Here is a 24,226-nt window from a genome sequence, read left to right as displayed (position 1 = left end):
TTGCATTATATCTTTGTGTAATCCACATTTTGTCACCCTAAAAACAAATGGTGTATAGGTGTCAACAGGTGTCTATATAAATATTTAGAAACCTATAATTTTCTTTCAACTTCACCGACAAAGCAGAGCTAATTTCAAAGTCAAGAAAGCTATGCAACTGTCTTACCATTTCTTACTCCACCGACAGATGAGAAATTCGAAAATTATAACCAAGTCGCAAATACTCTTGATAAATTGACTCCAACTGACAACGTTTGAGATCGCATTCAAATTTCACGATTCAGCGAACCGTTTTCCTCGAAATATCATCAACATTCCTTGCGAAGTAGCTAAAATAAAGCGAATGAGAAACCACACGCGTAACTAAAGAGTAAGGGAAATAATTCACACTTTAACAAGAGTTAGTACTTGTAAGGTTTACGCGTTAGAAAGACTTTATCTGAAAGTACAACAGGTGTTTTATTCTAAAACACCTGGGTTAGGTTACACGGAGACATTACAGTGTAATAATTTATTGCATAGGAATCTATAACGTAACATATGAGAAAGATATTTTTCTTCATAATAAAAACGAAAATTTGTAATATTAGAACTATTGTTTTGATTCATTGCTCGTCAAATTCAAATCGTAGATACTTTTCTACTGAAAGAATTTTGAAACTCTCAAAAAATTTGCGATCCCTGGTGACGAGGTAACAAGTCAAGTCTCCACACATGCAATGACACTCAAAGCCACAGTCTGTAGGCAAACAGGACAGTGCTATTTCCAGGCGAAATGTCGATCCTGAGATGAGGCATATACAAAACTGACACTTACTCGTCCGTCTCAAACGGGAACACTATATTTGTTCGAGATTACCATAAACTATACACATAAAATTACAGTACGTAACACTACCAATATACAAAGCATCTGCTTGAGGTTAATATAATATAATCAAGGCGATATGTTACATGTTCAAAATTTCTATTCACAATTTGCATGTTCACTCAATGTTCCAGCATTCAAGTGTTTTATATTGGAGTTACATAAAGTAGTTACGTTAATTCTCCAGATCCGTGATCATTCGTAATTCAAACTTCAATTGCATAATCAATGTATGAATGATAGCTATAACCATTGCATCAACAAAGGATACATGAAGTAATGATCAGTTCATTACTCATATTGTAAGCAGGCTCAACTAGACCATAAACATTTTCACGACCTTCGTAATACTCTGACGGCAAATCGGACATTCGCTTAAGCCAGACGAACACCTATAGCAACAGCATACGTGACCACAAGGAAGAAAGATGACATCTCGCTAAAAACATGGAACGAATATAAATGAAAAACGTCAACAACGCGTTACGAAAGATCGCGAAATCTTATGAAGATTGATAATAAATTATTCCTGAAATTACCTTTGCGTCCAAACATATAACACAAGAATTTTCCTCGCTATATTCAATGGAGTCAATAACAGGTATACTTGATGGTTCAGCTGGTGCACTTGGTGAAGCAGGAACAATAAAAGCAGGCGTTAAAGCATTTTCCTTCGCCTAAAGTAAAGTAAAATAAAAATAAAATAAGGTAAAATAAGGTAAAGTAAGGTAAAGTAAGGTAAAGTAAAGGTAAAATATAAAGTAATAAGGTAATTAGAAAAAGAAAGTTATTAGTGTAATAAAGTAAAGATTAAAGTTCAGGTGGTAATAAGTAAAGTAAAGTAAAAGTAAAATTAAAAGGTAAAAAAGGTAATAAAGATCAGAAAAAGTATTAAAAATAAAATATGGATAGTAAAAGGTAAAATAAAGAAAATGGTAAAAAGTAAAGTAAAAAAGTAAGGTAAAAGATTAAAGTAAGGTAAAGTAAAAAGTAAAAAAAAAAAAATAAGGTAAAGGTAAAGTAAAAAAGGTTAAAAAAAGGTAAAAAAGCAAGGATAATTTCATTAGATGCTCTAATATTTGGCATCAATACCACAATAGACAGTTATCATTAAAGGAAATAACGTGGAATCTCGAAAGTAGCCCGACGGCTACTTTGGGGAAGCGCATAGATTTGACTAGTTATTTTCAGCATGTGTTAACTCCAATGACTAACTCTTAATCCACGCTTTATAAACATTATCTTAGTGTAGGGTTGCGGTAGTTGACACAAATGTACAAGATACTTCGATAAAAGTGCAAATGTTGAAGGCTCTCAAAAGTTCTATAGAAAAATAGAGCGTTTACTTTCAAAGGAGGCTGTTTCTTTCGGGGAAAAGCTAGCTACTTTCGAGACTCAACGATATATACATCGAAATAAATAGCAGATAACATCCATAACAGAAAACACAACTTCACCTTGACATGTTCACTCTCAGATTCCAATTTCTTCGTTTTCTCGGCTGCTTTCTTTTCTTCATCCAATAAGACCCGAACGGCTTGTAAGATTTTCCAACGAAGTCCAAATTCGTGAACACCAATCTGACAAACAGGAAAGAGAAATGTTGCACAATTCTCCGAAATTACAATACAGAAGCAAATCTATGAAATACGCATGCATAAGCTGACATCATAGCAGCAACTTCTTCAACCTTAGTCAATACCTGTTTTAAATCATCATCTTTCAGATTGCGAAGAATTTGCCAGGAAATTTTATTGCGAGCAAAGTTGGCAATGTAATCTTGAGCATGCGCATCAGCAAGGACATGAGCGACGTTTTCATCACAGCCGTTTTCCTAAGGAAAAATTATGGATATTTGGGAATGTTTTTCCTCCACAGCTAAGTCACCCAATATACTCATGTACCCAACCGTGTCCTGTCATGTACCATGTCACATCTTATTATGTTTTTTTTGTCATGTCCTTTCATGTTTTAACATATGCACAGTCATGTCCTGATATGTGAACTAATCTTCACAAAACGCGCAATAACATGATTGATTGTATAGATACTCAGATACACAGAGGTACATACCTTGATGATAAGTGTTTCAGGTTTCTGATCCATCAATCGCTGGAATTGAATTAACCAGTAATCTTCAAACTCTCCCTCTCTTCTTTCTTCCAACTCCACCTGAACAAAATGTAAAAACTACTTCAGTGTGTTTCTCCCATGTAAACTTATAGCTCATTATCATGAAATATCCATGGGTGTACATATGCTATATCACGTTATCATTACACATCCATACGTGTACATATTCCAAATAAATAAACACACTACCAGTCGCTTGGCCAATTCTTCTTCTCTTTTCCTCCGTTCTTCCATCAACTGAACAAACATTTCCGCAAGGGCTTGCCGATTTGATTCCAAAACAGCCTATCATAAAAAAGACACTCAAAGAAGACAAGCCCGAAGTAGACTGGGAACTGCGAACATTGCTTTAACTATGACATTGATCTGACATGTCTAGAGGTAAAAAAACATGTCTAGAGGTAGTTAACATTTGGCTTCCTACCATATTATCCTCTTTCTTCTCCTTCTTCCGTTCCATTTCCAAAAAACTCAGCTGTTGAAGTTCGCGTTCCAGTAACTCAAGCTACAGAAGAGGAATTTATTGTAGCTATACTACGAATGTAAAAACAGAGCTCTACGTGAGCGATGGAATGTGCTCATTCCCACAAGTTACCTGAGTGGTTATTCGAAGATGTTTATCGTCGGTCTGAAGTTGGAGAACACGAAAAGCTTCCATTTGAGCAAAGTCCTAAAAGCAACTTCATTTGTTTATTTGCTGTTCACGATAGAGTTATTCTTCGACCTTCCCTCCCTCCCTCTCCGTGAACTTCTACTGAAATTCAACGACAGAGTTATTCTTCCACCTCCCTTCCCGTGAACTTTTACTGAAATTCATAACAATCCTTACAAGAACATTTATTACATTGGCAATGCTTTCATCTCATAGGAAGGATTTTTACCTCATTTGCGATATTTTTCAACATATCTGAATAGTCTTTATCTTTTGCGATGAGAAGTTCGTCGATTTTCATGGAGTGATCAAGTGCCCTGTTCATAAATATCGAAAAATGGAGGTCGATTATTGCTCGGATGGATGATGTTAATATGAAGAACGAGCTGGGATGGATTCATGATATTTCACTTCTAAAGTGTCCCCTTCACACCAGGCATGTCATTGGATTGTTCACGATAGTTTACTTCCTAAAGTGTTCCCTTCAAACCAGGGATGTCCTGGATTTATTCATGATATTTTACTTCCTAAAGTGTACCCTTCAAACCAGGCGCTTTAACGAGCATTTAAATAATGTACATAACATACAAGGTTTATAAAAACCTTCAAAGACCATAATTTTTATGCACAAGATTATACATACGTACATTAAAAATTCAATGGCTGTAAAAAAAATCACACTTCGGGAATTTAAAAATGCATTTAAGGCATTGGCTGAGCCATTCGTAGTCGAACTAATTAAATACCCTTTTTATATACCCCGCCCAATGTACATAATATATAATGCATAAAAAATATAATGTATATTGTAGTGATGTATATACATTTAATAAATAAAGAGTTTGTATTTTATTGAGTATATCAGCCTATACAAGTCCGGACTTTTCGATACCATCAAATAAGAAAAAATAAACATGGTAATGGATATAAATTGACATTTCCTTCACTGAGAAACATAGTAATGGATATAAATTGACATTTCCTTCACTTAGAAACATGATAATTAATATAAATTGACACTTCCTTCACTTAGAAACATGGTAATGGATATAAATTGACATTTCCTTCACTGAGAAACATGGTAATTAATATAAATTGACACTTCCTTCACTTAGAAACATGGTAATGGATAGAAATTGACACTTCCTTTACTTACGATTTCATCGCTTCAGAATTGGCTTGGTTTTTCATGTTGAGATAATCCTCAAGCAACTTTTCCTGGTTTTATCATTTTCGAGCAAAGCATTCATGGCCGCCAATACTTCTTTCTTTCGAAGCTTTTCGGCGTCCTCTTGCGTCACCTTAACTAGATTCTCCATTGCAATTTTGTCTTTTTCCATCTGTTCAAGTAGTTGCTCTGAATACTTTGTCCTTTAGGGGATAAGATGGGTAAAATGCAAAGTTTTTCGCAGTGATTAATTCTGTAACAAAACTGTTATCATGATGAATCTTGAAATATTTAGGTTTTATTGTGTTGTCATTACGAGTTACGTTGTTTGTAATAAAAACCAAGTCCTCCATCAGTAGTGATCTGATGTAGAAATTTGAGTTCTTATGTACTCCAGTCTAGTGTCGTCATCAGGAGTGATCTGATGTTGAAACATGAGTTCTTATATACTTCAGTCTATTGTCTTCATCAGGAGTGATCTGATGTTGAAAGTTAAGTTCTTATATACTCCAGTCTAGTGTCTTCATCAGGAGTGATCTGATGTTGAAACATGAGTTCTTATATACTCCAGTCTAGTGTCTTCATCAGAAGTGATCTGATGTTGAAACATGAGTTCTTATATACTCCAGTCTAGTGTCTTCATCAGGAGTGATCTGATGTTGAAACATGAGTTCTTATATACTCCAGTCTAGTGTCTTCATCAGGAGTGATCTGATGTTGAAACTTGAGTTCTTATATACTTCAGTCTATTGTCTTCATCAGGAGTGATCTGATGTTGAAACATGAGTTCTTATATACTCCAGTCTAGTGTCTTCATCAGGAGTGATCTGATGTTGAAACATGAGTTCTTATATACTCCAGTCTATTGTCTTCATCAGGAGTGATCTGATGTTGAAACTTGAGTTCTTATATACTCCAGTCTAGTGCCATTATCAGGAGTGATCTGAGATTCGAGTCATGCCAAATTCATGTCTTCACTATACATGCTACGCATAAAACATGACTTGCACAATTGTCAAAACTAACCTATCATTCATTTGCAAGATGGCCGACACTCTTTCATTTGCCAGTTGCTCCTCTGCAAACAAAAGAAAACTGCAATATAAACATCAAATGAAAAATACACAACGTGCATTTGCATGAACAAACCTTTGGCTATACTGGTCAAAGCATGATTCATCTTCCTTTCTTTGTTTATTTGCTCAATAAGAAGCTTCTCCTTTGCTTTGCTGTCATCCTACAGAGAAATATCGTTTCTTCAATATCTCAAAATCAGCAACAAAGTATTTATTGATGCATTTCAAATTCTTCGAAAACACTACCCAAACATAAAGCACTGAATATACCAGAGTTCTCAAAGGGTTCTCTTGGGATAACATTGGATAAACCCTTGTGATGGACAATACCTGCGATAATGCTTTCAACATGTCTTCTCGTTGTTTCTTATTCATTGCAATTAGTAATGCTTCTTCCTCCTTAGCTTGACGAATTTGCTGTTCCACCATTAACTTGTCAAGCTTCTCTGCTCTTTCTCTTTCCCGGTCTTGTATCTTTTTCTGGGAGTCATGAAAACATACAAACAGTTCGACGCATTTCACCAGGAGGGGCACACATTAGTGGGGGGTGGGGGTGGGGAGCTTTTGTGAAGGAGTAAAAGAAATCTGATCAGAGACTGACAAAGGATGAAAAAAGTCCGTCTAGCTAAAATTGTAAACTTAATTTTCAAATACAGGCACTAAAAAATGGGTCACGGAACGCGCAACACAAAACCGCCAACTTTTTGGATGGATGTGCATTTTGATACAAGTGTGTGTTCATTATAGAATGTGTTGAGTCATTTTACTGTAATTGAAAAGATTTAGCTCAGTTACCGTTGCCTACAGACTTGATCTAAACATTATCAATCTACATGAAGAATGCTCTCATCCAAAATTTTCCCAAAATTCCTCTCAGTTTTTCTTTACAACCAGTATTTATTATTTGCGAAGATTTAGCTCAGTTACCGTTGCCTACAGACTTGATCAAAACATTATCTATCTACATGAAGAATGCTCTCATCCAAAATTTTCCCAAAATTCCTCTCAGTTTTTCTTTACAACCAGTATTTATTATTTGCGAAGATTTAGCTCAGTTACCGTTGCCTACAGACTTGATCAAAACATTATCTATCTACATGAAGAACGCTCTCATCCAACAATTTCCCAAAATTCCTATCAGTTTTTCATTTCAACCAGTATTTAAAATGGCACCTGGATATGCTGATCTTCAAGTTCGGCATTGTTTTCAGGAAGCTTGATGTTCAAACCACCATCTAATTAAGAACAGACATTTCGCGAAGTCAAATATCGCGACATCAAAGAAACACAATTTTATTACTTCGATAGACAACTTCATACCCAGAACAGGCAGGAGACATTTTGATGGAGGTACGTACTCAATGCCAGCAGCTAAAAATAAATATTAAATAACAATAACATGAAGTACCTGCATCGTGAGGACGGCCACATATGTACACAACATATTTTAGTTCTGCTGCTATGTTAACTTTAGAGCTTTATCTATTAATTTCTTTAGAAATGTATTGTTGTTACAGTGATTGAACAGCGAGTAAAATTCACATAGCGCAACAACGTAAACTGCTGACCAAACCATTGCATTTCACGTTAAACTGCAGTGCATTTTTGAATTCCAAAACAACAAGTGTGACCAAAAACATACAGTAAACATACAAAAATAAATTTACCCACCAGTGCAAAGACTTTTCATCATTTCATCAGTTCCTGCGGTGGCTATCTCTATGGAACAATGAAGAAAAAATATCATCAGCCAAAGTTGCTCAGTGGAATGAGAGTTTGTTTAATTTGATGGATAGACAAGTTACAAATGGATAGTGGAGGTGGTAAGGAGATAAGTATGTACAAAATAATAAACCACTTCAATCATGGAATATTCATTTACCTTGAGATGGAAACACCATACTATTGGCATCAACAATCAAATTCTATAAATAAGTTCAAAACAAGTTCTATAAATACGTGCACAATTTGAAACTGTGTTTGAAAATAAATTTAGGCAAAATGGAAATACGTAGACTAAATTGACACTGATTTACCTCCAATGTTTTGACATTTGCCAGAGATATTGGTAGCCTTGTCACAAAATTATGCGATATATTTAATGTTCTTAATGACTTCATGTTGCCAATCTCATCTGGTAACATCTTGAGTTTATTCCCTACATTAAAAGTAAGTTACAGTTTTCCGTTGTTGGAAAGTTATCATCAATCACTAGTATGTTCCCTAGACAGTTTTCCGTTGTTGGAAAGTTATCATCATTCACTAGTATGTTCCCTACATTAAAGGTAAGTTACAGTTTTCCGTTGTTGGAAAGTTATCATCAATCACTAGTATGTTCCCTACATTAAAAGTAAGTCACAGTTTTCCGTTGAAAGTTATCATCAATCACTAGTATGTTCCCTACATTAAAAGTAAGTTACAGTTTTCCGTTGTTGGAAAGTTATCATCATTCACTAGTATGTTCCCTACATTAAAGGTAAGTTACAGTTTTCCGTTGTTGGAAAGTTATCATCAATCACTAGTATGTTCCCTACATTAAAAGTAAGTCACAGTTTTCCATTGTTGGAAAGTTATCATCAATCACTAGTATGTTCCCTACATTAAAAGTAAGTTACAGTTTTCCGTTGTTGGAAAGTTACCATCAATCACTAGTATGTTCTCTACATTAAAAGTAAGTTACTATTTTCGGTTGTTGAAGAGTTATCATCAATCACTAGTATGTTGAAAACATGAATAAAAATAGAAAAAAATAATATTGATTATACTTATAACTAACCTTGAACATTAAGAGTTTGCAAAGAAGATAATTTATTTATTTCCTTAGGAACAAACTTCAAGCTGTTATTCGCGACATCTAAAACCTAAAGACAAAAAAAATGTAGGTAGTATAATCACGAATTGTGGCAAGTTAATTTTTTTTTCTTAAAAACCTGAAGACTTGTCAAAAACTTTATTTCTTCCGGCAGCTCCTGGATTAAATTTCCGTGAAGATCTAACACCTACAGATCATAAGACTTAGTTCATGACAATTATTACATTTCCACGCTGAGCCTGACAACTTTAATCATTTTGGAACACACAGGGTAAAAGATTTGAGTTAGAAACAACAACAAGACTGCTACATGAAAAACAGCATTCTAGGCAACATTTTATGAAATCAGGCCAGAGGTGAAGCTAGCACAACCTTTATTCTTACAGGGTAAATTTTTCAGCAAAATAAATGTGCAGTTTCATTCATTGTTCTTCAAGTGATTGAACACAAAAACATTTGCATTGTACTAGTAAAAATGGGTAGGCTTTGCCAATGAATCACATAACATGTGGAATGTGAATAACATGACAAATTGCAAAATCAACAACTGAAATTTGAACAAATCACTACTAAGTGTAACTACAATGCAAATGATTAATCATTACACTGCAATTAAATTGTGGTAGCAAAGCGCTAATTTTGTTCTTGTTTTGCATGACATGACTTACACAAGTGTCGCATTTAATCTCCCATTTAAACAAGACCAGACTTACTCGTAGTTGTGCAAGGTTCTTGAGATCACCACCACTTTTAAGATCTTTTATACTGTTATCATGAAGGAGAAGCACCTTAATTTTAAATTTATTAGACATTAATGCTACATATTTACATGTTAACAATTTAAAAAAAAATGAACAAATGAATAAGAATTAAGATAGTAATGAGCTTGTTTCAAAAACATTTCCTTATGCATATACGTGTTTTAGTTATTCAGTAAAGAACTGATTTAAAAGAAAAGGCTGCATGCATACATATTAAAATATACAAATCTCACTGACCTCTTTCTGCAATACTTTGCACATCGAGTAAACTCTTTCTGGAATCTGTAAGTGTGATAAAAATCACATAATTAATAAACAAATTTAACCAGACTGCGAGTCATGAGCTTATGTGTAATGTATGTAAAACCATTGTTTTCATTTGAGAAAAAACCAGACTACCTTAGTAAAGCCTTTATAGGTTATGAGAAAAAGCAATCATTGCTAGAGGTTTCTGGCTACACTAATATTATCTTTCTATGTAGGTTACAATATTATGGCCGTGAAGAAACTTGGCAAATAACATAAAAAAGGATTTTCGTGAGAGCACATTGGTTATTAGACATTTAATATAGACGACAAATTTCGTTATAGCAAACACGTTTCAGCATACTTTATGCCATCTTCAGTGTGAAGTGAATCAATATAGGAATTTTATAGGAAGTTTACATGATAATATGTTATAGTTAACATGTTTGCCAAAAAGAAATTTGTCGTCTATTTTAAATGTCTTATAAAAAAGGAACATATTCATCATTCATTTAACTGCTTTTTAAATACCTGTTTGGCTCCACATGAAGAGATATCAAATGTCGGCTCTGGATCATCTTGAGCCTGTAGGAAACGAAAAAGAAAATCGCCAACTTCATCCATACTCCACAAACAAAACCTTATCTTATCGAAGCAATTTCCTTACATTAAGAATTATGCATCAAGCCACAAAGTTCTCACATGAAACCACAACTTATAAGATAAAACACATGAATAATACTAACTAGAACTAATTTTCGCTCGATTGCACGTTTATCCTCAACACTTCTTTGCTCTTTCTTCTTGAACAGTGGCATGACAGAAAATAAACAAAATTGAAGTCTTGTAATGTATTGTCATTGTTTTGAATTTTATATAACGTAGTTGACGCATGACGGGCAACAGTGACGTAACTCCAACAATCTTTCCTAAAATATCATTACGTCATCATACAAGATGTTTCGTAATTGTATCATAAGGCATGAGTTGATTAACTCTCAATTTAATTTGTCAAAATGTTGAATTGTACAAGAAATTCATTTTAGTATTCTTTTGCAAATTCTTTTATTTGATTGTCTACTTTAACATGAACTATCACCTCAAGGAAATCCCAAGCTCGCAATCTAATTGTCGAAGAGAAATACCCAGGAAATTTGTCATTATTCTAATCATGATGCCATACTTAAGGGAACTTTTTGCACACTTCAATAACACCATTATTTACTGAATAAATTACAAGCAATATTAGCAATCAAATTAATGGTATAAATCAATCGTTACATTGTTACTCAGATTATGTCTAACTTAACTACATTTTTTTAATATCATAAAAAATATCCCCCCGGCGAAAGTTTACTCCATCCCCGGGCATGGATGAAGGCAGAAATGGGCTTATCCACGCCATGTACCATCGTGTACCCATGACATCTTTAATGTTATCAATGTATCCTAGATCGTACTCCCTTTTCCCATGCTTGTTTTCATATGTGACTTGACCATTGAGAATAAGTTTTATTTGAAGATACAACAAACAGGAAAAAAGAAACAGCGATAACACAGAGATTCCCGCCAAAAACAATACATAAAACTGGTAGCCAGTTGAATACCCACATATAAGCATGATAAATGGCATAAACATTGTGAAAAAGGTAACCAAACTGAATCCACCAGCAATACTGTGAATGTATTCAAAATGATATATGTTTGCATACAGGGCACCAAGCCATAAATATACAACCATCATGAGGTAATAGCGATAGTTCTTGTAGCCAACGCATGTTCCACCAAATACACAATGGTGATCTCGTTTGAGGATGCATGTGTCACACACGTGGCAATGATATGATCTTGGTGGTGAATTGAGCTGACAGAAAGGACAGTAGGTCCAACCAGGTTTGAGTACAGCAGGAAGGCTGGCACTACCACTGGTTGTGTCCGTAGCCATCATGAAAAATAAGTTTGAAAAGACGTTAAAGGCCGCAAAAAATGCACAAACCGTATGAATTAGCCACCATGTAGAGTATGGTTCGTGATATATAGGCAGAACAGTTCGTAGTTCAAAATTCACTACAATTACTAAAGTTATTACCATAAAGCAGCAAGCGATACGATCTCCCGTACGCTTTGGAAAAAACGTGTGGCCAGACGACATGTTTCGACGAATGAAATGGCAAAATTGTTTACTTTTTATAAAATTTGTAAACAAAACAAACCACACCTGAGTCAATAATTTAATTCGTCTGAGCCTGCGGGTCCAAAAGATACCGGTCAAAAAATAGGTTACTTTATATTTTATGGCAGTATTTCTAGAGTTCATTAGACTCAAAGTTTATATTGACAACACGTTGGAAACTACCAGATACGTAAAAGCAAGAACTCAAAATCTGTAACCATAATAATGAAAGAATTTTGAAAACCATTGAAAACAATAAAATATTTTGCCTTGCGTATACTACTTCATCTTACATCAAACAAATTAAAACTGTCCAGCATGGCGGACGAAGTTCATCGTAAAAAGCAAACAATTTTGTTCTTGAAAACCCAAAACGTGAATGACAACTACGAAAAGCTCTTTACCGAAAAGAATTACTTTCCCGTATTTATACCTGTACTTTCATTCGATTTCATCAATCAGAATGAACTTAGAGAGCGACTACGACATCCACAAAACTGTCGCGGTTTGATCTTTACAAGTCAACGCGCTGTGGAGGCGGTCGACATTTGCGTCAAAGATACCAACTTTATCGAAGAATGGAGCTCAGATTTGCACGAAAAATGGTCCAAAATCCCAGTTTTGTAACAGGAAAAGCGACAGGCAAATACGCGAGAGAGAACTTGAAATTTGAGACGATTGTTGGTGAAGAATCTGGTTGCGCCGAGGAACTTGCGAATATTATTGTAAACAAGCTCACTGCGTCAGATGCAGGTAAAGAATTGCTTTTTCCTTGTGCTAACATAAAGAAAGAAACATTACCAAACATAGTGATGGAGAAAGGATTCAAGATTTGTTGCATTACGGCTTACTGTACCAAACCTCATCCAGATATTATTGAAAACATACAGAAATTATTTTGTGCGGAGCGCGACCTTTGTGAATTGGATGCATCGGAAAAAACCGCCGGGAATCCGTCGGGAAAAGCAGTTGTCCGTTCGCAAGAGCCTGCATGCATCGTTTTCTTTAGTCCATCTGGAGTTAATTTTGCGGGCGAAGCTTTGCGAAAACACTTGAAGACATTCAACGAGTCAAAGCTAGTTGCTATAGGAAAATCAACTGCTAAAGAGTTAGATAAACACAAATTATTTGTTTCGGGAACTTCGCAAAAACCAAATCCAGAATCACTACTTCAAGTAATCAGTTCTATCTTGGAATAGCTTAGAGTTGTTCGCTTTAAATTTGGAACATATATTACTGATATGCTTTATAAGTCATCACAGACCAATATTGAACAATATTTTGAAATAAAGAATGTTCATTAATACCTCTATGTACAAGAAGTGATTGTGAAAACCAAAATCGCGATGTGTAATTTTTATGAAATTTAATTTGTAAGAAGTTCATTCACAATTGTCACCTCAAAGCTTCCATTATCTGTATAGCACACTTGGCAACCTGGGAATAGTCATTAAAAATGACCTGTTAGAAAGCAAGATGTGATAATGAAATACAAAGTACCACAAACAAATCAATAATTTTTCACAATATGCAACACAACGAGAAAGCATTGTTGAACACATATACAATACTTGTATGGAATACTCAACTTGTCTACGTTTTGCTGGCAGGCAAAATTGAACTATTGTGAATTTTTTTTGTTACTCTGAAGATGACTACCGCTAAGGATGTCGAAACGTCAGTTAACATCAACTACAACAGTCCCTCTCAGGACTCTACTAACCTGGACGATCTACATCTACAAACATGTAACGATACTCTCGGGTTCAAACCATTTACCTACTTTACAAGCTAAATAGTTAACCTCTCTTGGGATTAACCTGCCTGCCAGCATCGTTTGTAAATCCTATGTACTTTTCGCAAAAAAATACTCTGTTTAATACATATATGGTGTAGAATTAATATGAGTGTAATTTAAGCGGCGATGCTGACAGCTTAGCAACACCGTAGTACCATAAAGTTATTGTATAAGCAATGAAAATTCCCATACTTACCTTGGAGGGGTCTGATATGGATGTTAGTGGATTAATCAAATTATGAAAATCCAACGTTTTAGCATATGATACACTTTCTTCGTCCTTCCAAATCTTAACAAAAAAAGAAAGATAAAGGATCTAGCTCAAAACTTTCTTTGACATGTACAACCAACGTTCCTCTAAGTGCCCTTTAAAACAAGGCATTGAAATGACCACTTTGTAACATTTTGTTGGAGGTTACTCTGCGATAACTAACACAATAATAAACACTGGCATACCAACGTCCCCAACGCAACCATAGCACGAAATTTCGCTTCGTTGTCCTTCAAATAATTCATTACCTTAAAACGCAATGCAAACTTCAACACAATCGAAAACTATTTTCATGGATATTTTTATGCAACAATGCACAACACACTCGAATCTTATTATCAGAGAGCGTAACTCCGCTCATGCAGGGTGCTTGTATCATAAAACAAATTTCAAACAGGGAATTATTTTGAATTACCGTTCGCAAACTGTTTATCCAAGGAGCTTTGAGCTCGAGACCTTTTTTATCTTTAGACTCAATAGCATAACTATTAAAAAGAATTGAATGAGGAAGTCTTAAGTGAAAGACACAACATATGTTTTTAACCTATGTGATGTTATAATAATTTACCAAGGTTATTATGTTATTACAACAGTTTAACATAAGGACACGATAGTTTACATGAGGATACAATAGTTCACATGTGAATACAATAACTTTTCATGAGGATACAATAGTTTTACACGGGAATACAACAGTTTTATATGAAGATACAATAGTTTTATGTTGGGATACAACAGTTTTAGATGGAGATACAATAGTTTTATGTTGGGATACAATAGTTGTACATGGAGATATAACAGTTCTAAAAGGGGATACAACACTTTTAGATGGGGGATACAACAGACCGGTTTTACCAAGTTCAAATAACGCGTTCCATTTAATACTGGTGTGTAATTTTTTCAGGCGTGCAAAAATGGTGGCCATTCTTACTTTAGAAAAATTAAACTTTAGTATTAGAGAACAAATTTTGCATACTGTTAAATCGACGTGTAAAGCGAAGCTCGCATGAAGATGAAAGTTGAACTTACTTTATAAGAACTGTACATGAAGCAATTTGAGTCATTTTATTGGTATATCGACAATTATCGTTGATGCATTGCTGGATCTAAGAGAAAACAAAGAAAAGCATGTACGCTGTCTTTATAATAGCTTATGGAAAATACAACACACACCAGATATATGCAATAATTCTGAGAAAACAGCATTGAGCCGACAAAATTTAAGCTGTAAGCATATAAATGCATAATGCAACAACACGCCAAAAAGGGGAAGTTTAGACACAAAGGATCGCGAGTTAAGCCTAGTTCTCATTCATTGAAAAGCGTCGTTAGAATCGGCGACGTTTATCGCCGATGGTCGGTGATATCGCCGGTTTATCGCCGATGGTCGGCCTAGTTCTCATTTAATGAAAAGGGTCGTTAGAATCGGCGACGTTTAACGCCGATGGTCGGTGATAGCAAGTGCACAAAATATTCTCATAAATCGGCGATGATATAAAAGCCAACGCGCTTTAGTATCCATACCAAAGTTTAAAATGCCTCCTTTTAATCTAAAGTTGGTAATTTCTCTGCAGCTTCAATCGTATGTAATATACGTCATCACCGAAATTGCCTGACTAAACAGATTCTCGTTCTAAAAGAGGTTTTAAGAAAGTAGCACACGGCAATGATCGGCGATGATCGGTAATGATCGGCGATGATCGCAAGAAACGAATTGTTTTGTTTCTAGCGATGGCAGCGCCGATGTTCGGAGACCGTAACAAAAAATCGGAAACACAATTTTCAATGGGTTCCCATTGATCGTAAGCGCTCGCAGATGTCGTAAAAGCTCTATGCCGACGTTTTGCAATGAATGAGAAGTAGGCTTTAGAGAAAGATCGCCTTCCAAATGCATACAGCGTCCAACGAACAATGAAAACTGCGCGCACCTCTTCTTTTTGTTTTAACATCACAATTCGGCCTTGCTGGTGAGCGAAAAGATTTGAAAATATTCTGAATACGACAGCGACGGTGAGGTCATGATTCTTGGCCTTATCACACCTAAAACGGCGGTAAGCCAGCGCCAATAAAAGAAAAAAACGACAATTATTTCGATTCGACGAGATTGGAAAGGCAGACATCAAACACAGTGCTTATACGTAAATCATCGACAGCTTTACTTTACCCAGTAATTTTTAATAGATGCTGAACAAGCTCATCGCCATTCTTGATAAAATCCTGTGAAATGACGTCATCTCGAATGAACATTCTTAGGACATCTAATCCTACAAGCGTACGATGAAAAATAAAAACGAGATGATATTATCATAAATATCCATAAAACGTGTGGCCGCCATTTTCAACTGTGTTGTTAAAATTGTCAAACATGTATCATATTTAACTTTAATTAACTTTTCACACAACATTTACAACATCGACTTTACTACTTTTTGACAACAAAAACGGTAGTTAAAAACTAGTCGAGAGCTTTATATAACCGGCTTACTTGTAAGCATGATAACTCACAAGATATCAAGCTTATTCATAGAAAATTTTCTGACCGCATTTCCAATCGGCAAAGAAAAAATCGATTAAAATCTGGCTGAATTACATTTGATTAAAATATGAAGTAGAAAATAACGAAGATTTTGTTAGGCAATTGAAGAAAAACAAATCCATCAAACGACAAACCTGGGTAACAAATATCAGTTGGCCATCTGATTAATTTTGTAATGGTATCAACTTGTTTAGGAGTCAAAGGATTCGAAGGACTTTTTTTATCCACAGCGACGGACAATGCCTCTGTTGGGTACGTAAAGATGATGAAAGTTATAATCAACAATAATATCAATAAAAATAAAAATAATAAAGGGCGTCATAATAATAATATTTCACGATGGTGAATGACAACTGAGAATTTCTTAGAACTATTGAAAACCAAAATAAAGATGGCAATGAAACTAAACGACGCGATGCTTTCGGCAGACTTCTCGCGTGGTGTCACGTCTGCTTCGATGAAAACAAAAATTACTTCTATTCACAAGAAATGGGCAGACGTGCCATCTGTCTGTGACGAAGTGTCATTTCATTTTACAGTTATCTTTATTTTGGTTTTCAACAGTTTTAAGAACTACTCAATTGTTATTAACCATGACAAACACGCTATTCATGCGGAGATGTATCGTGTCATTTATTTTAGATATCTTTATTTTGGTTTTCAACAGTTGCTTTTAAGAACTACTCAATTGTTATTAACCATGACAAACACGCTATTCATGCGGAGATGTATCGTGTCATTTATTTTCATATATCTTTATTTTGGTTTTCAACAGTTCTTTTAAAAATTACTCAATCGTCATTCACCATGAGAAATATTCTATTCATGCGGAGATGTATCGTGTCATTTATTTTCAAATATCTTTATTTTGGTTTTCAACAGTTCTTTTAAGAACTACTCAATCGTCATTCACCATGACAAACAAGCTATTCATGCGGAGATGTATCGTGTCATTTATTTTCATATATCTTTTTTGGTTTTCAACAGTTGCTTTTAAGAACTACTCAATCGTCATTCACCATGAGAAATATGCTGTTCAGGGAAATATTTAAGATTGTAACCACAGCCAAGTCTGTTTTGTAAAAACAATTCATGTTAATTGGTTGCGAGACAGGTTGGCAGAATAACTTCAGTGTTTCCTCGACTCGGATAAGTGATTTGAACGGAAAAATAGCTGTACCTTATACACAAAACTGAGTGATTTGTTTACCTTCAATTTCTGAAAAATCGTCATTGGAAAGCATCTGGTTCTAACGAAAGGAAAATACACAAATATTCGTTTTACTTGTACAAGATTAGACATAATACTTTATGTAAGACTATTAAGCGCTTCAATTAGTAGCACAACATTCCGTTCCCATGTAATTATTTTTTCAGGCTACGAGTTACCATTATGAATGATTTAACTGACTATGAATTTATGATACTGAACAACAGTCATCTTTGTAAATTGCTCTACCAAAATTTAACTTTCGATTTTAGCTAAGAGTTACGATCATGAAATTCTCTATATAATGCTGGCCACTAGTTACCACTGTGAAATTGCATCACCAACATTAACGTTTGATTCAAGCTACGAGCGACTATTGTAAAGCTCAATTTGTAATGCTGACACAAGTTATAATGGTGGAAAATTGAAAAGAAATAATTAATAACAAATCAAAATAGTCCACATTAAATTCAGATTTCTCATTAGAACGTGATCGATTGACGTCTACCGTGGAAAATGAAGAAATTTTAACCAAAATAGCTCAGACAAATAAAACAGATATAAAAATGAGAAGCGTGTTCTTTGAATGGTGGACCATCTTGTCGTAAAATGTTGAAATTTTTCTCAGTTCTTCAGTAGAAAGTCGTGTTGTCGTAGCCTTACCTTAACTTTGTGGATGATTGTCTTTCATTTCCTGTCTATATAAGAATACATTTTACTCAAGTTTAAAGCGTTTTCTCATACTGGACAAACCTCTTCATCTTCTCGACGAAGAATAAAAAAACGACACATAGTTAAGTATAGAGAGTCACTATTTGCTTGCTTGAGCACAGGTGGCTAATTATAGGTGAACAATACTACTAACCACGGATGTTGAGTAACTTGGTTTGTAGCTTCCTTGTCCTAACGTAAACAAATATAAAATGGTCAAACTTCCACAAAAAGTATGCACAATTCATATCTATGCATGGGCAGGTTTTCTTGGGAGTTCAGGGGGGGGATTTGGTGCACACACCCCTTAAAATGATCGAAAATGGCGAACATAGAGTAGATTATAGTCATAATGTTACTATTCGCTAAAAAATAAAAACGAGTAAGAGCACCGATGCAACCCCCTTGGAAACCCCCCTGTCAGACGACTATTAATCCACCTCCGTATACACGTATTATTAACTTTTATTTTGCAAGTTGAAGTGTGGGACATTTGGGGATCTCGTGTTGTCTTTTACCTGTAAAAGGATCAGCTCCACTATGAATGGCATCAGGCGCATTATCAGACGTTGATGCTCCAGGTATATAACGAGACCCGCCGGTAAAAGGGTCGGCGTATGAAGATTGATTGCTTTCGGCACCAATCGTTACCGACTTCGTTCTCGCCATGATGAAGTTAGCAACTTGATCGAGAAATTCTTGACTAAGCTGGTTCCTTTCTAAAAATTGCTGTGCGGCAAGCCATGGGTCGTCTAAAAAAGATAAATTCCATACAAAATATAGCGATAGGTTGATATGGGTCGCATTAAGACGAAGAGCAGATATCGCGGAGTTTCTATTGAACAGTTATTTTTACCTGTGATATTGTAAGGTAACTTCAATGCGGGTTTCCCTTCCTGAATATCAACATCAAACACATAATCATACTCCTGTCAAAGAAATCATAAATCATATCAATTAACAGAATTTTTACTACTGCTGTATCATTTAAGAAATAAAAGATGTTTACTGCGTTTGCAGAGGCTTATTCAAACCGAGGAGACCTTTGGGTGAGCTCGAGAGCAGATCAGTGCAAGTCAAGATTGAAAGTCGAGGGTTGCACATGCTCGAGAGTTCTCACAAACATCTCCGAGGTTTGCAGAAGACAGTGCGCAAACACGAAAAATCTTTTACTTCTTTCATAAAATAACAATAATGCGAAACAATAAAATTTAAAACAAATGTTTTAATTTTCCTTCTAACATGTATTCATGATTGATTTGCAAATTCTCTTTGATTGATTTAATGATTTATTGTGCTCAGATCGGTTTGCACAGGCTATAGACTATGCACGCGATATGTTGTTGTTATTTTATATTTACGGATAAAAATGACCTTTACATGAAAAGATCATATGATAAACATTGGATAGTTTCAAGTTGACAAATTCAATGAACACCTCCATTAAATCACGAATAACCGTGTTCCATTTGGTAGTTCAGGGAAAGAATACCATTTGAATCTACAATTTGACAATACCTTTCCTTCGAAAACTTTCTTTCCTGCACTTGTAGACGGTCCATCAGATCCACCGCCAGCTCCAACCACTTCACCAATCTAAATATCAATAAAGATCATCTTTCATACAAACGAGTCAATGTCAATTTCGCCACTCGTGTCGACTATATGGCTTGAGGAATGGATATGGGAAGGTCGATGATTGGATGACTCGTATTCATATTTGCATTATATGTCGAAATAAGTTCCTTTGAAATCCATTGTCTATGGCCTATGGCTTGTGGCATTTGGTCATTATGGATTCGTCATTGCAGAGTTTATGAAACTCAGTCATATCATCTCTTCTATCACCTTTAAACAAAGCTTGATCCCTCGTGAACATACCTTATTCCATACACTATCCGAATCATTCCACTGCAGGGAGAGAAACAGTTTTAAGGAGCAATTATTGCGTGAATTGTCATTAAATTGTAAATAGACTTTCCCACCTGATGGACCTCGATCGTTCCACCTCTCTTTATCAAAAGATTCTGTCCACTTGATTTACCTAGAGCAAGAACGACACGTCTATCATTGGCAAAGAGGCTTGGATTCAGATATGGAGGTGTAATAACATATTAAGTCAACTCCCTAATATCCTATATAATTTATCATATATTATACATAATTGATTCTGCCCACTTGATTTACCTAGAGCAAGAACGCAAATTAAATTCTTCACGTCTATCATAGGCTTGGATTCACATATAGAGGTGTAATAACATATTAAGTCAACTCCCTAACATCCTATATAATTTATCATATATTATACATAATTGACTTTACATTACATGACTGATTTAATAGCACGCATCCTTACAGGCTAAAAGTGGCCCACCTGGTCTTAATAATGCCTCGGGTCCGGGTAGATCTTTGACATCAATATCGCCTAGTTTGCCATCGCTTAAAGACAAGGCATTTTATCAAATATACATTGCTATAAAACGACAACACTGAATATAGTTGAATGATATCCTAAAATTTATTTTTTCGATAAAAATTATCTCACCTGGAAACTTGCACAGGAACAGCATGACTGGCGACCTCTTCTTGAAATTGCTGCATAAAAACAAGCCGATAATCTTATTTTAAGAATCATCTACTATGTGTACTCAAACAGTATGCACGCAAACCTTCAATACGTCTTCGTCTGCAATTCTTTGCGGATCGGATGTAAAAACACGAACGATACCGTCACTAAACAATTTAGGTTATATTTCTAAGATGCTCGTCATTTCAACAGCAGTGGGAATAGCCATGGCGTTTCCAGAGCCAGCTCACTCACATTCAAGTTAAAATAAAAAGATTTCCACTAACAGTTCAGCAAGGATAACCTGCAGACAGGCTACGCTATAAGTGAAAGATGCTCCAAAGAGGTTTAACCAACGGGTAATTAAACCCAAAGTCAATCGACGCGTAAAAGGCACATTAAGCACAGAATGCTCTAATGAGATGTATAAATATTTAACCCTTCAACCTTCAAGCCGTGAATAATTTAATCACGAAGGAAACCGTTGTACTTTAGATATCGTACCGATAATAATTAAACCAGTGACATTCTGCACGTTTCCACAACAATTTGCTGTTGCCATGGTTTCTCAAATAAAGTTTATTTTCTACCTTGAGCCGACAGCGATGTCCACCGTTGTGCCAGAGCAATTGTCTGAACGCATTGACCGTCTACACGGATTGAAGTCGCTGGCATGAGCAATTTGTCTGAACGCATTGACCGTCTACAAAAAACGGATTGAAGTCGGCGTTCTGTGATTTACATGAATAACTTTGACCAGCATATATCGTTTGTAGCATAAATTTGCTTTAAGATAAATTCCTTCAAATAATCCATTAAGAGACGATTTTAGGAATAGCATTTACAGGGAATTCCGATTTTAGAAATATGCACTGCAAGGCTGTTTTCAGATTGTTAATCAAACACTTCTACGTACGAAAGACAAGTTTACGTTATTGATATATATAATTATTGACAATGTTTGCTGCGTTGATGTTGTTTATTGCTCAAGAACACAAAACTTTGACATTTATATGAAATATCACATACGCCTGCAACTTAACTATTTGCACGAATGAAATTATAAATACCTTTCCAAACTCTGACAGTTCTGTCCTCTGATGTAGAGATGAAGCTATCGCTCTCGTTCGGAAAAACGGCGAGACTAAAAAGGAGAAAAAAAGTCCCATATCAAGGGAAAATGTTTACAGCAAACATGAACATGGTTAGATACAATATAACGACTTAAATCATACATAATTATTACACATACCTGTAAACAAAGTTTGTATGACCTTGGTAAACTTGTATGCAATGACCAGTTGTACTCCATTTGCGTATGGTACTATGAATAAGAATGCAGTTGGTAAAGATGACGTGGTGTTAGGAAGAATTTTTATTACAATTTATAAGATCAAATGAATTTACTTACTTGTCGTTTGAACTGGAGATGAATTCACTTGAAGAAAGAACGCTTATGCTACGGACACAGTCGGTGTGACCTGTACATGTTTTAATACATGATCCGGCCTTCCATATCTTTATTGTCCTGTCTGCAGAGGCTGCGTGTATCACATATTTTGAAAGAGATTGTTCAATTGATATAGTTGGTAGGATTTATAAGATCATCAATATAATTATTTCAGACAACAAAGGCAACAGCAAAAAATATCCTTGGCTGGTTTTTTTATTCAACATGCACCTGAATGATGTGAAATGATAACAAACCTGTGAGCATTAATCCTTGGTCTGTTATCATGGCCACAGACCAAACAGCTTGCTCATGACCTTTTAAGTTCATTATGCATTTTCCATCAAGCCATACCCTGGCTGTTCTGGTAATATAAAGCCAAAGACAATGGCACATGAAAATATTACATATTTAACATACATTGAATCTAAGTATGTTGCTTAATGGTAAAATACATAATTAAACCTATCTTTAGGTTCCTGGTAGGATCCTAAAAGATCTTGAAGGGTCCTAAGCTATGATCTGATGAGATTTTATAAGATCCTGTAAGATGCTGCACAGGGTCCTATGCAGATCCTGGTTTTGTCAAATCCAGATCCTAAATAATCTTATATAGGATTCTACATATAACTTCACAGGATCCTGCGATGGATCTTCAACCACTCCTGTGCAGGATCCTGAATCATATTAGGATCTTGAAATAGAGAATTTACAACTTATGATCCTAGGTATACGAAACTCAACATTTATTTATTTGTATTAATTTGTCCAACATGGTACTTACTTGTCCCATGATCCAGACAGTATTGTACCATAATTTCCAGAAGTTATTGTACAAACGGCACCAGAGTGCCCAGGTAGTTTTTGAATTGGCTCTAAAAGAACATAACAAATTCTTGCAGTCTTAAGCATTCAAAACAACAATTCAAAATTCAGTTGGTCTTAAAGAGGTTGTCCTGTCAACCATAAGATGACTTGCCTTGACTTACGTTTTCGGCAGATTTGGTCGAGTGCTTTTAGACAACACTTGCAACAATGCCTTGCCTCCATTGGGCATTATTATGCCTCCACCAACAAAATGTAAACAAGGCAAGTCATCTCTAAGAATTTTGACTAAAATGATATTGAATACACAGTCTGCTTTGGATCAGTGTATGTTCAATGTCATTGGTCCAGTTCAAAATATAATCAAAATGCAACCATTTGACTAACTATAGTTAAGTATAATACCCAAAGATTCGATACTCCAGATCAAAATAAGATTATCGTGTCCACCAGTAACGATCAATCCTTCATTAAAGCAAAATACAAATGAAAGCAAAACAAAAACAGCTATAACACATGTGAAAAATTATTCAAACAAGGAAAATTGTTTCAAGGAAGCGTCTTTTCAACCTTTTCCCTACCAGATTAAAGACCCATACCAGCGTTGGCAGAGTAGGGAAAAAATCAATTAAAATGATAATTCTGTACCATGTGGATGTTTTTCTGTTGCAGGCATTGCGTGTACTGATGCTACGAATCCTTGATGACCAGAGAAACATTGTCCTTCCACAAACTCATTGGTGGAATCATCTCGTTTCCATACCCTAACACTTCGATCCCTTGACACTGAAACAAGACCACCAATTGGGAAAGTACTCTTGCAGATTCCTCGAACGTCCATTTCATGACCTCTAAGCACTGCACTGAGTTTGTAAGACATTATCTTCTAAAACTCAACGTAAAACGAGTATTTTTTTACAGAAAAGTCTGAATGCTAAAGTGCGCTAGACGACAGTGTTACTAAATTACA

General features: G+C 35.3%; 4 protein-coding genes across 4 annotated transcripts; 1 reads left to right on the top strand and 3 right to left on the bottom strand.

Moving 5' to 3' along the window:
• Positions 1-820: 820 nt before the first annotated feature.
• On the bottom strand, positions 821-10,609 carry LOC124438023 (E3 ubiquitin-protein ligase LRSAM1-like). Its single transcript, XM_046988009.1, is given in 25 exon segments — positions 821-1,307; positions 1,408-1,545; positions 2,326-2,448; positions 2,571-2,702; positions 2,942-3,040; positions 3,191-3,286; positions 3,426-3,506; positions 3,597-3,671; positions 3,883-3,970; positions 4,810-4,879; positions 4,882-5,024; positions 5,848-5,899; positions 5,971-6,058; positions 6,228-6,377; positions 7,071-7,132; positions 7,218-7,268; positions 7,569-7,616; positions 7,780-7,822; positions 7,934-8,055; positions 8,674-8,758; positions 8,828-8,896; positions 9,423-9,497; positions 9,708-9,752; positions 10,248-10,301; positions 10,463-10,609. Coding segments are annotated over 25 exon segments (2,184 nt in total). The 5' UTR covers positions 10,535-10,609; the 3' UTR covers positions 821-1,184.
• A 94-nt stretch (positions 10,610-10,703) lies between these two features.
• On the bottom strand, positions 10,704-12,144 carry LOC124438027 (probable palmitoyltransferase ZDHHC24). The gene has a single exon (XM_046988015.1). The coding sequence runs from the start codon at positions 12,031-12,033 to the stop codon at positions 11,026-11,028; it is 1,008 nt and encodes a 335-aa protein (XP_046843971.1). The 5' UTR covers positions 12,034-12,144; the 3' UTR covers positions 10,704-11,025.
• Positions 12,145-12,153: 9 nt separating this feature from the next.
• Positions 12,154-13,399, top strand: LOC124438031 (uroporphyrinogen-III synthase-like). The gene is given in 2 exon segments (XM_046988019.1): positions 12,154-12,511; positions 12,514-13,399. Coding segments are annotated over 2 exon segments (984 nt in total). The 5' UTR covers positions 12,154-12,207; the 3' UTR covers positions 13,194-13,399.
• On the bottom strand, positions 13,104-24,219 carry LOC124438714 (phospholipase A-2-activating protein-like). Its single transcript, XM_046988914.1, has 29 exons — positions 23,905-24,219; positions 23,662-23,721; positions 23,216-23,306; positions 22,689-22,795; positions 22,393-22,522; positions 22,234-22,305; positions 22,052-22,125; positions 21,638-21,684; positions 21,572-21,594; positions 21,085-21,148; positions 20,961-21,010; positions 20,790-20,854; positions 20,401-20,459; positions 20,297-20,326; positions 19,934-20,011; positions 19,272-19,344; positions 18,934-19,167; positions 18,570-18,607; positions 18,368-18,402; positions 17,922-17,949; positions 17,705-17,744; positions 16,629-16,739; positions 16,123-16,222; positions 15,887-15,998; positions 14,988-15,064; positions 14,374-14,443; positions 14,144-14,206; positions 13,884-13,976; positions 13,104-13,326 (listed from the first exon to the last, which is right to left on the bottom strand). Exons 1-29 carry the CDS (start codon positions 24,134-24,136, stop codon positions 13,285-13,287), a joined length of 2,298 nt encoding a protein of 765 aa, XP_046844870.1. The 5' UTR covers positions 24,137-24,219; the 3' UTR covers positions 13,104-13,284.
• Positions 24,220-24,226: the final 7 nt, after the last annotated feature.

This window comes from Xenia sp. Carnegie-2017, unplaced genomic scaffold (assembly GCF_021976095.1).
Source record: "Xenia sp. Carnegie-2017 unplaced genomic scaffold, XeniaSp_v1 HiC_scaffold_19, whole genome shotgun sequence".
Classification (NCBI taxonomy): Eukaryota; Metazoa; Cnidaria; class Anthozoa; order Malacalcyonacea; family Xeniidae; genus Xenia; species Xenia sp. Carnegie-2017.
Note: the sequence above shows the minus strand (reverse complement) of the source record. Positions and strands in the feature narration are given on the sequence as shown.

Bases quoted from the DNA above. Each gene is read 5' to 3' on its own strand.
- LOC124438714 (XM_046988914.1), bottom strand. From the start codon at position 24,136: ATGTCTTACAAACTCAGTGCAGTGCTTAGAGGTCATGAAATGGACGTT. The intron at 19,345-19,933 runs GTATTGTCAAAT...TTTCTTTGACAG, and splicing joins AGAAAGTTTTCGAAGGAAAG to GAGTATGATTATGTGTTTGA. The intron at 15,999-16,122 runs GTAAAGTAAAGC...CCGCCGTTTTAG, and splicing joins CATCTATTAAAAATTACTGG to GTGTGATAAGGCCAAGAATC.
- LOC124438027 (XM_046988015.1), bottom strand. From the start codon at position 12,033: ATGAACTCTAGAAATACTGCCATAAAATATAAAGTAACCTATTTTTTG.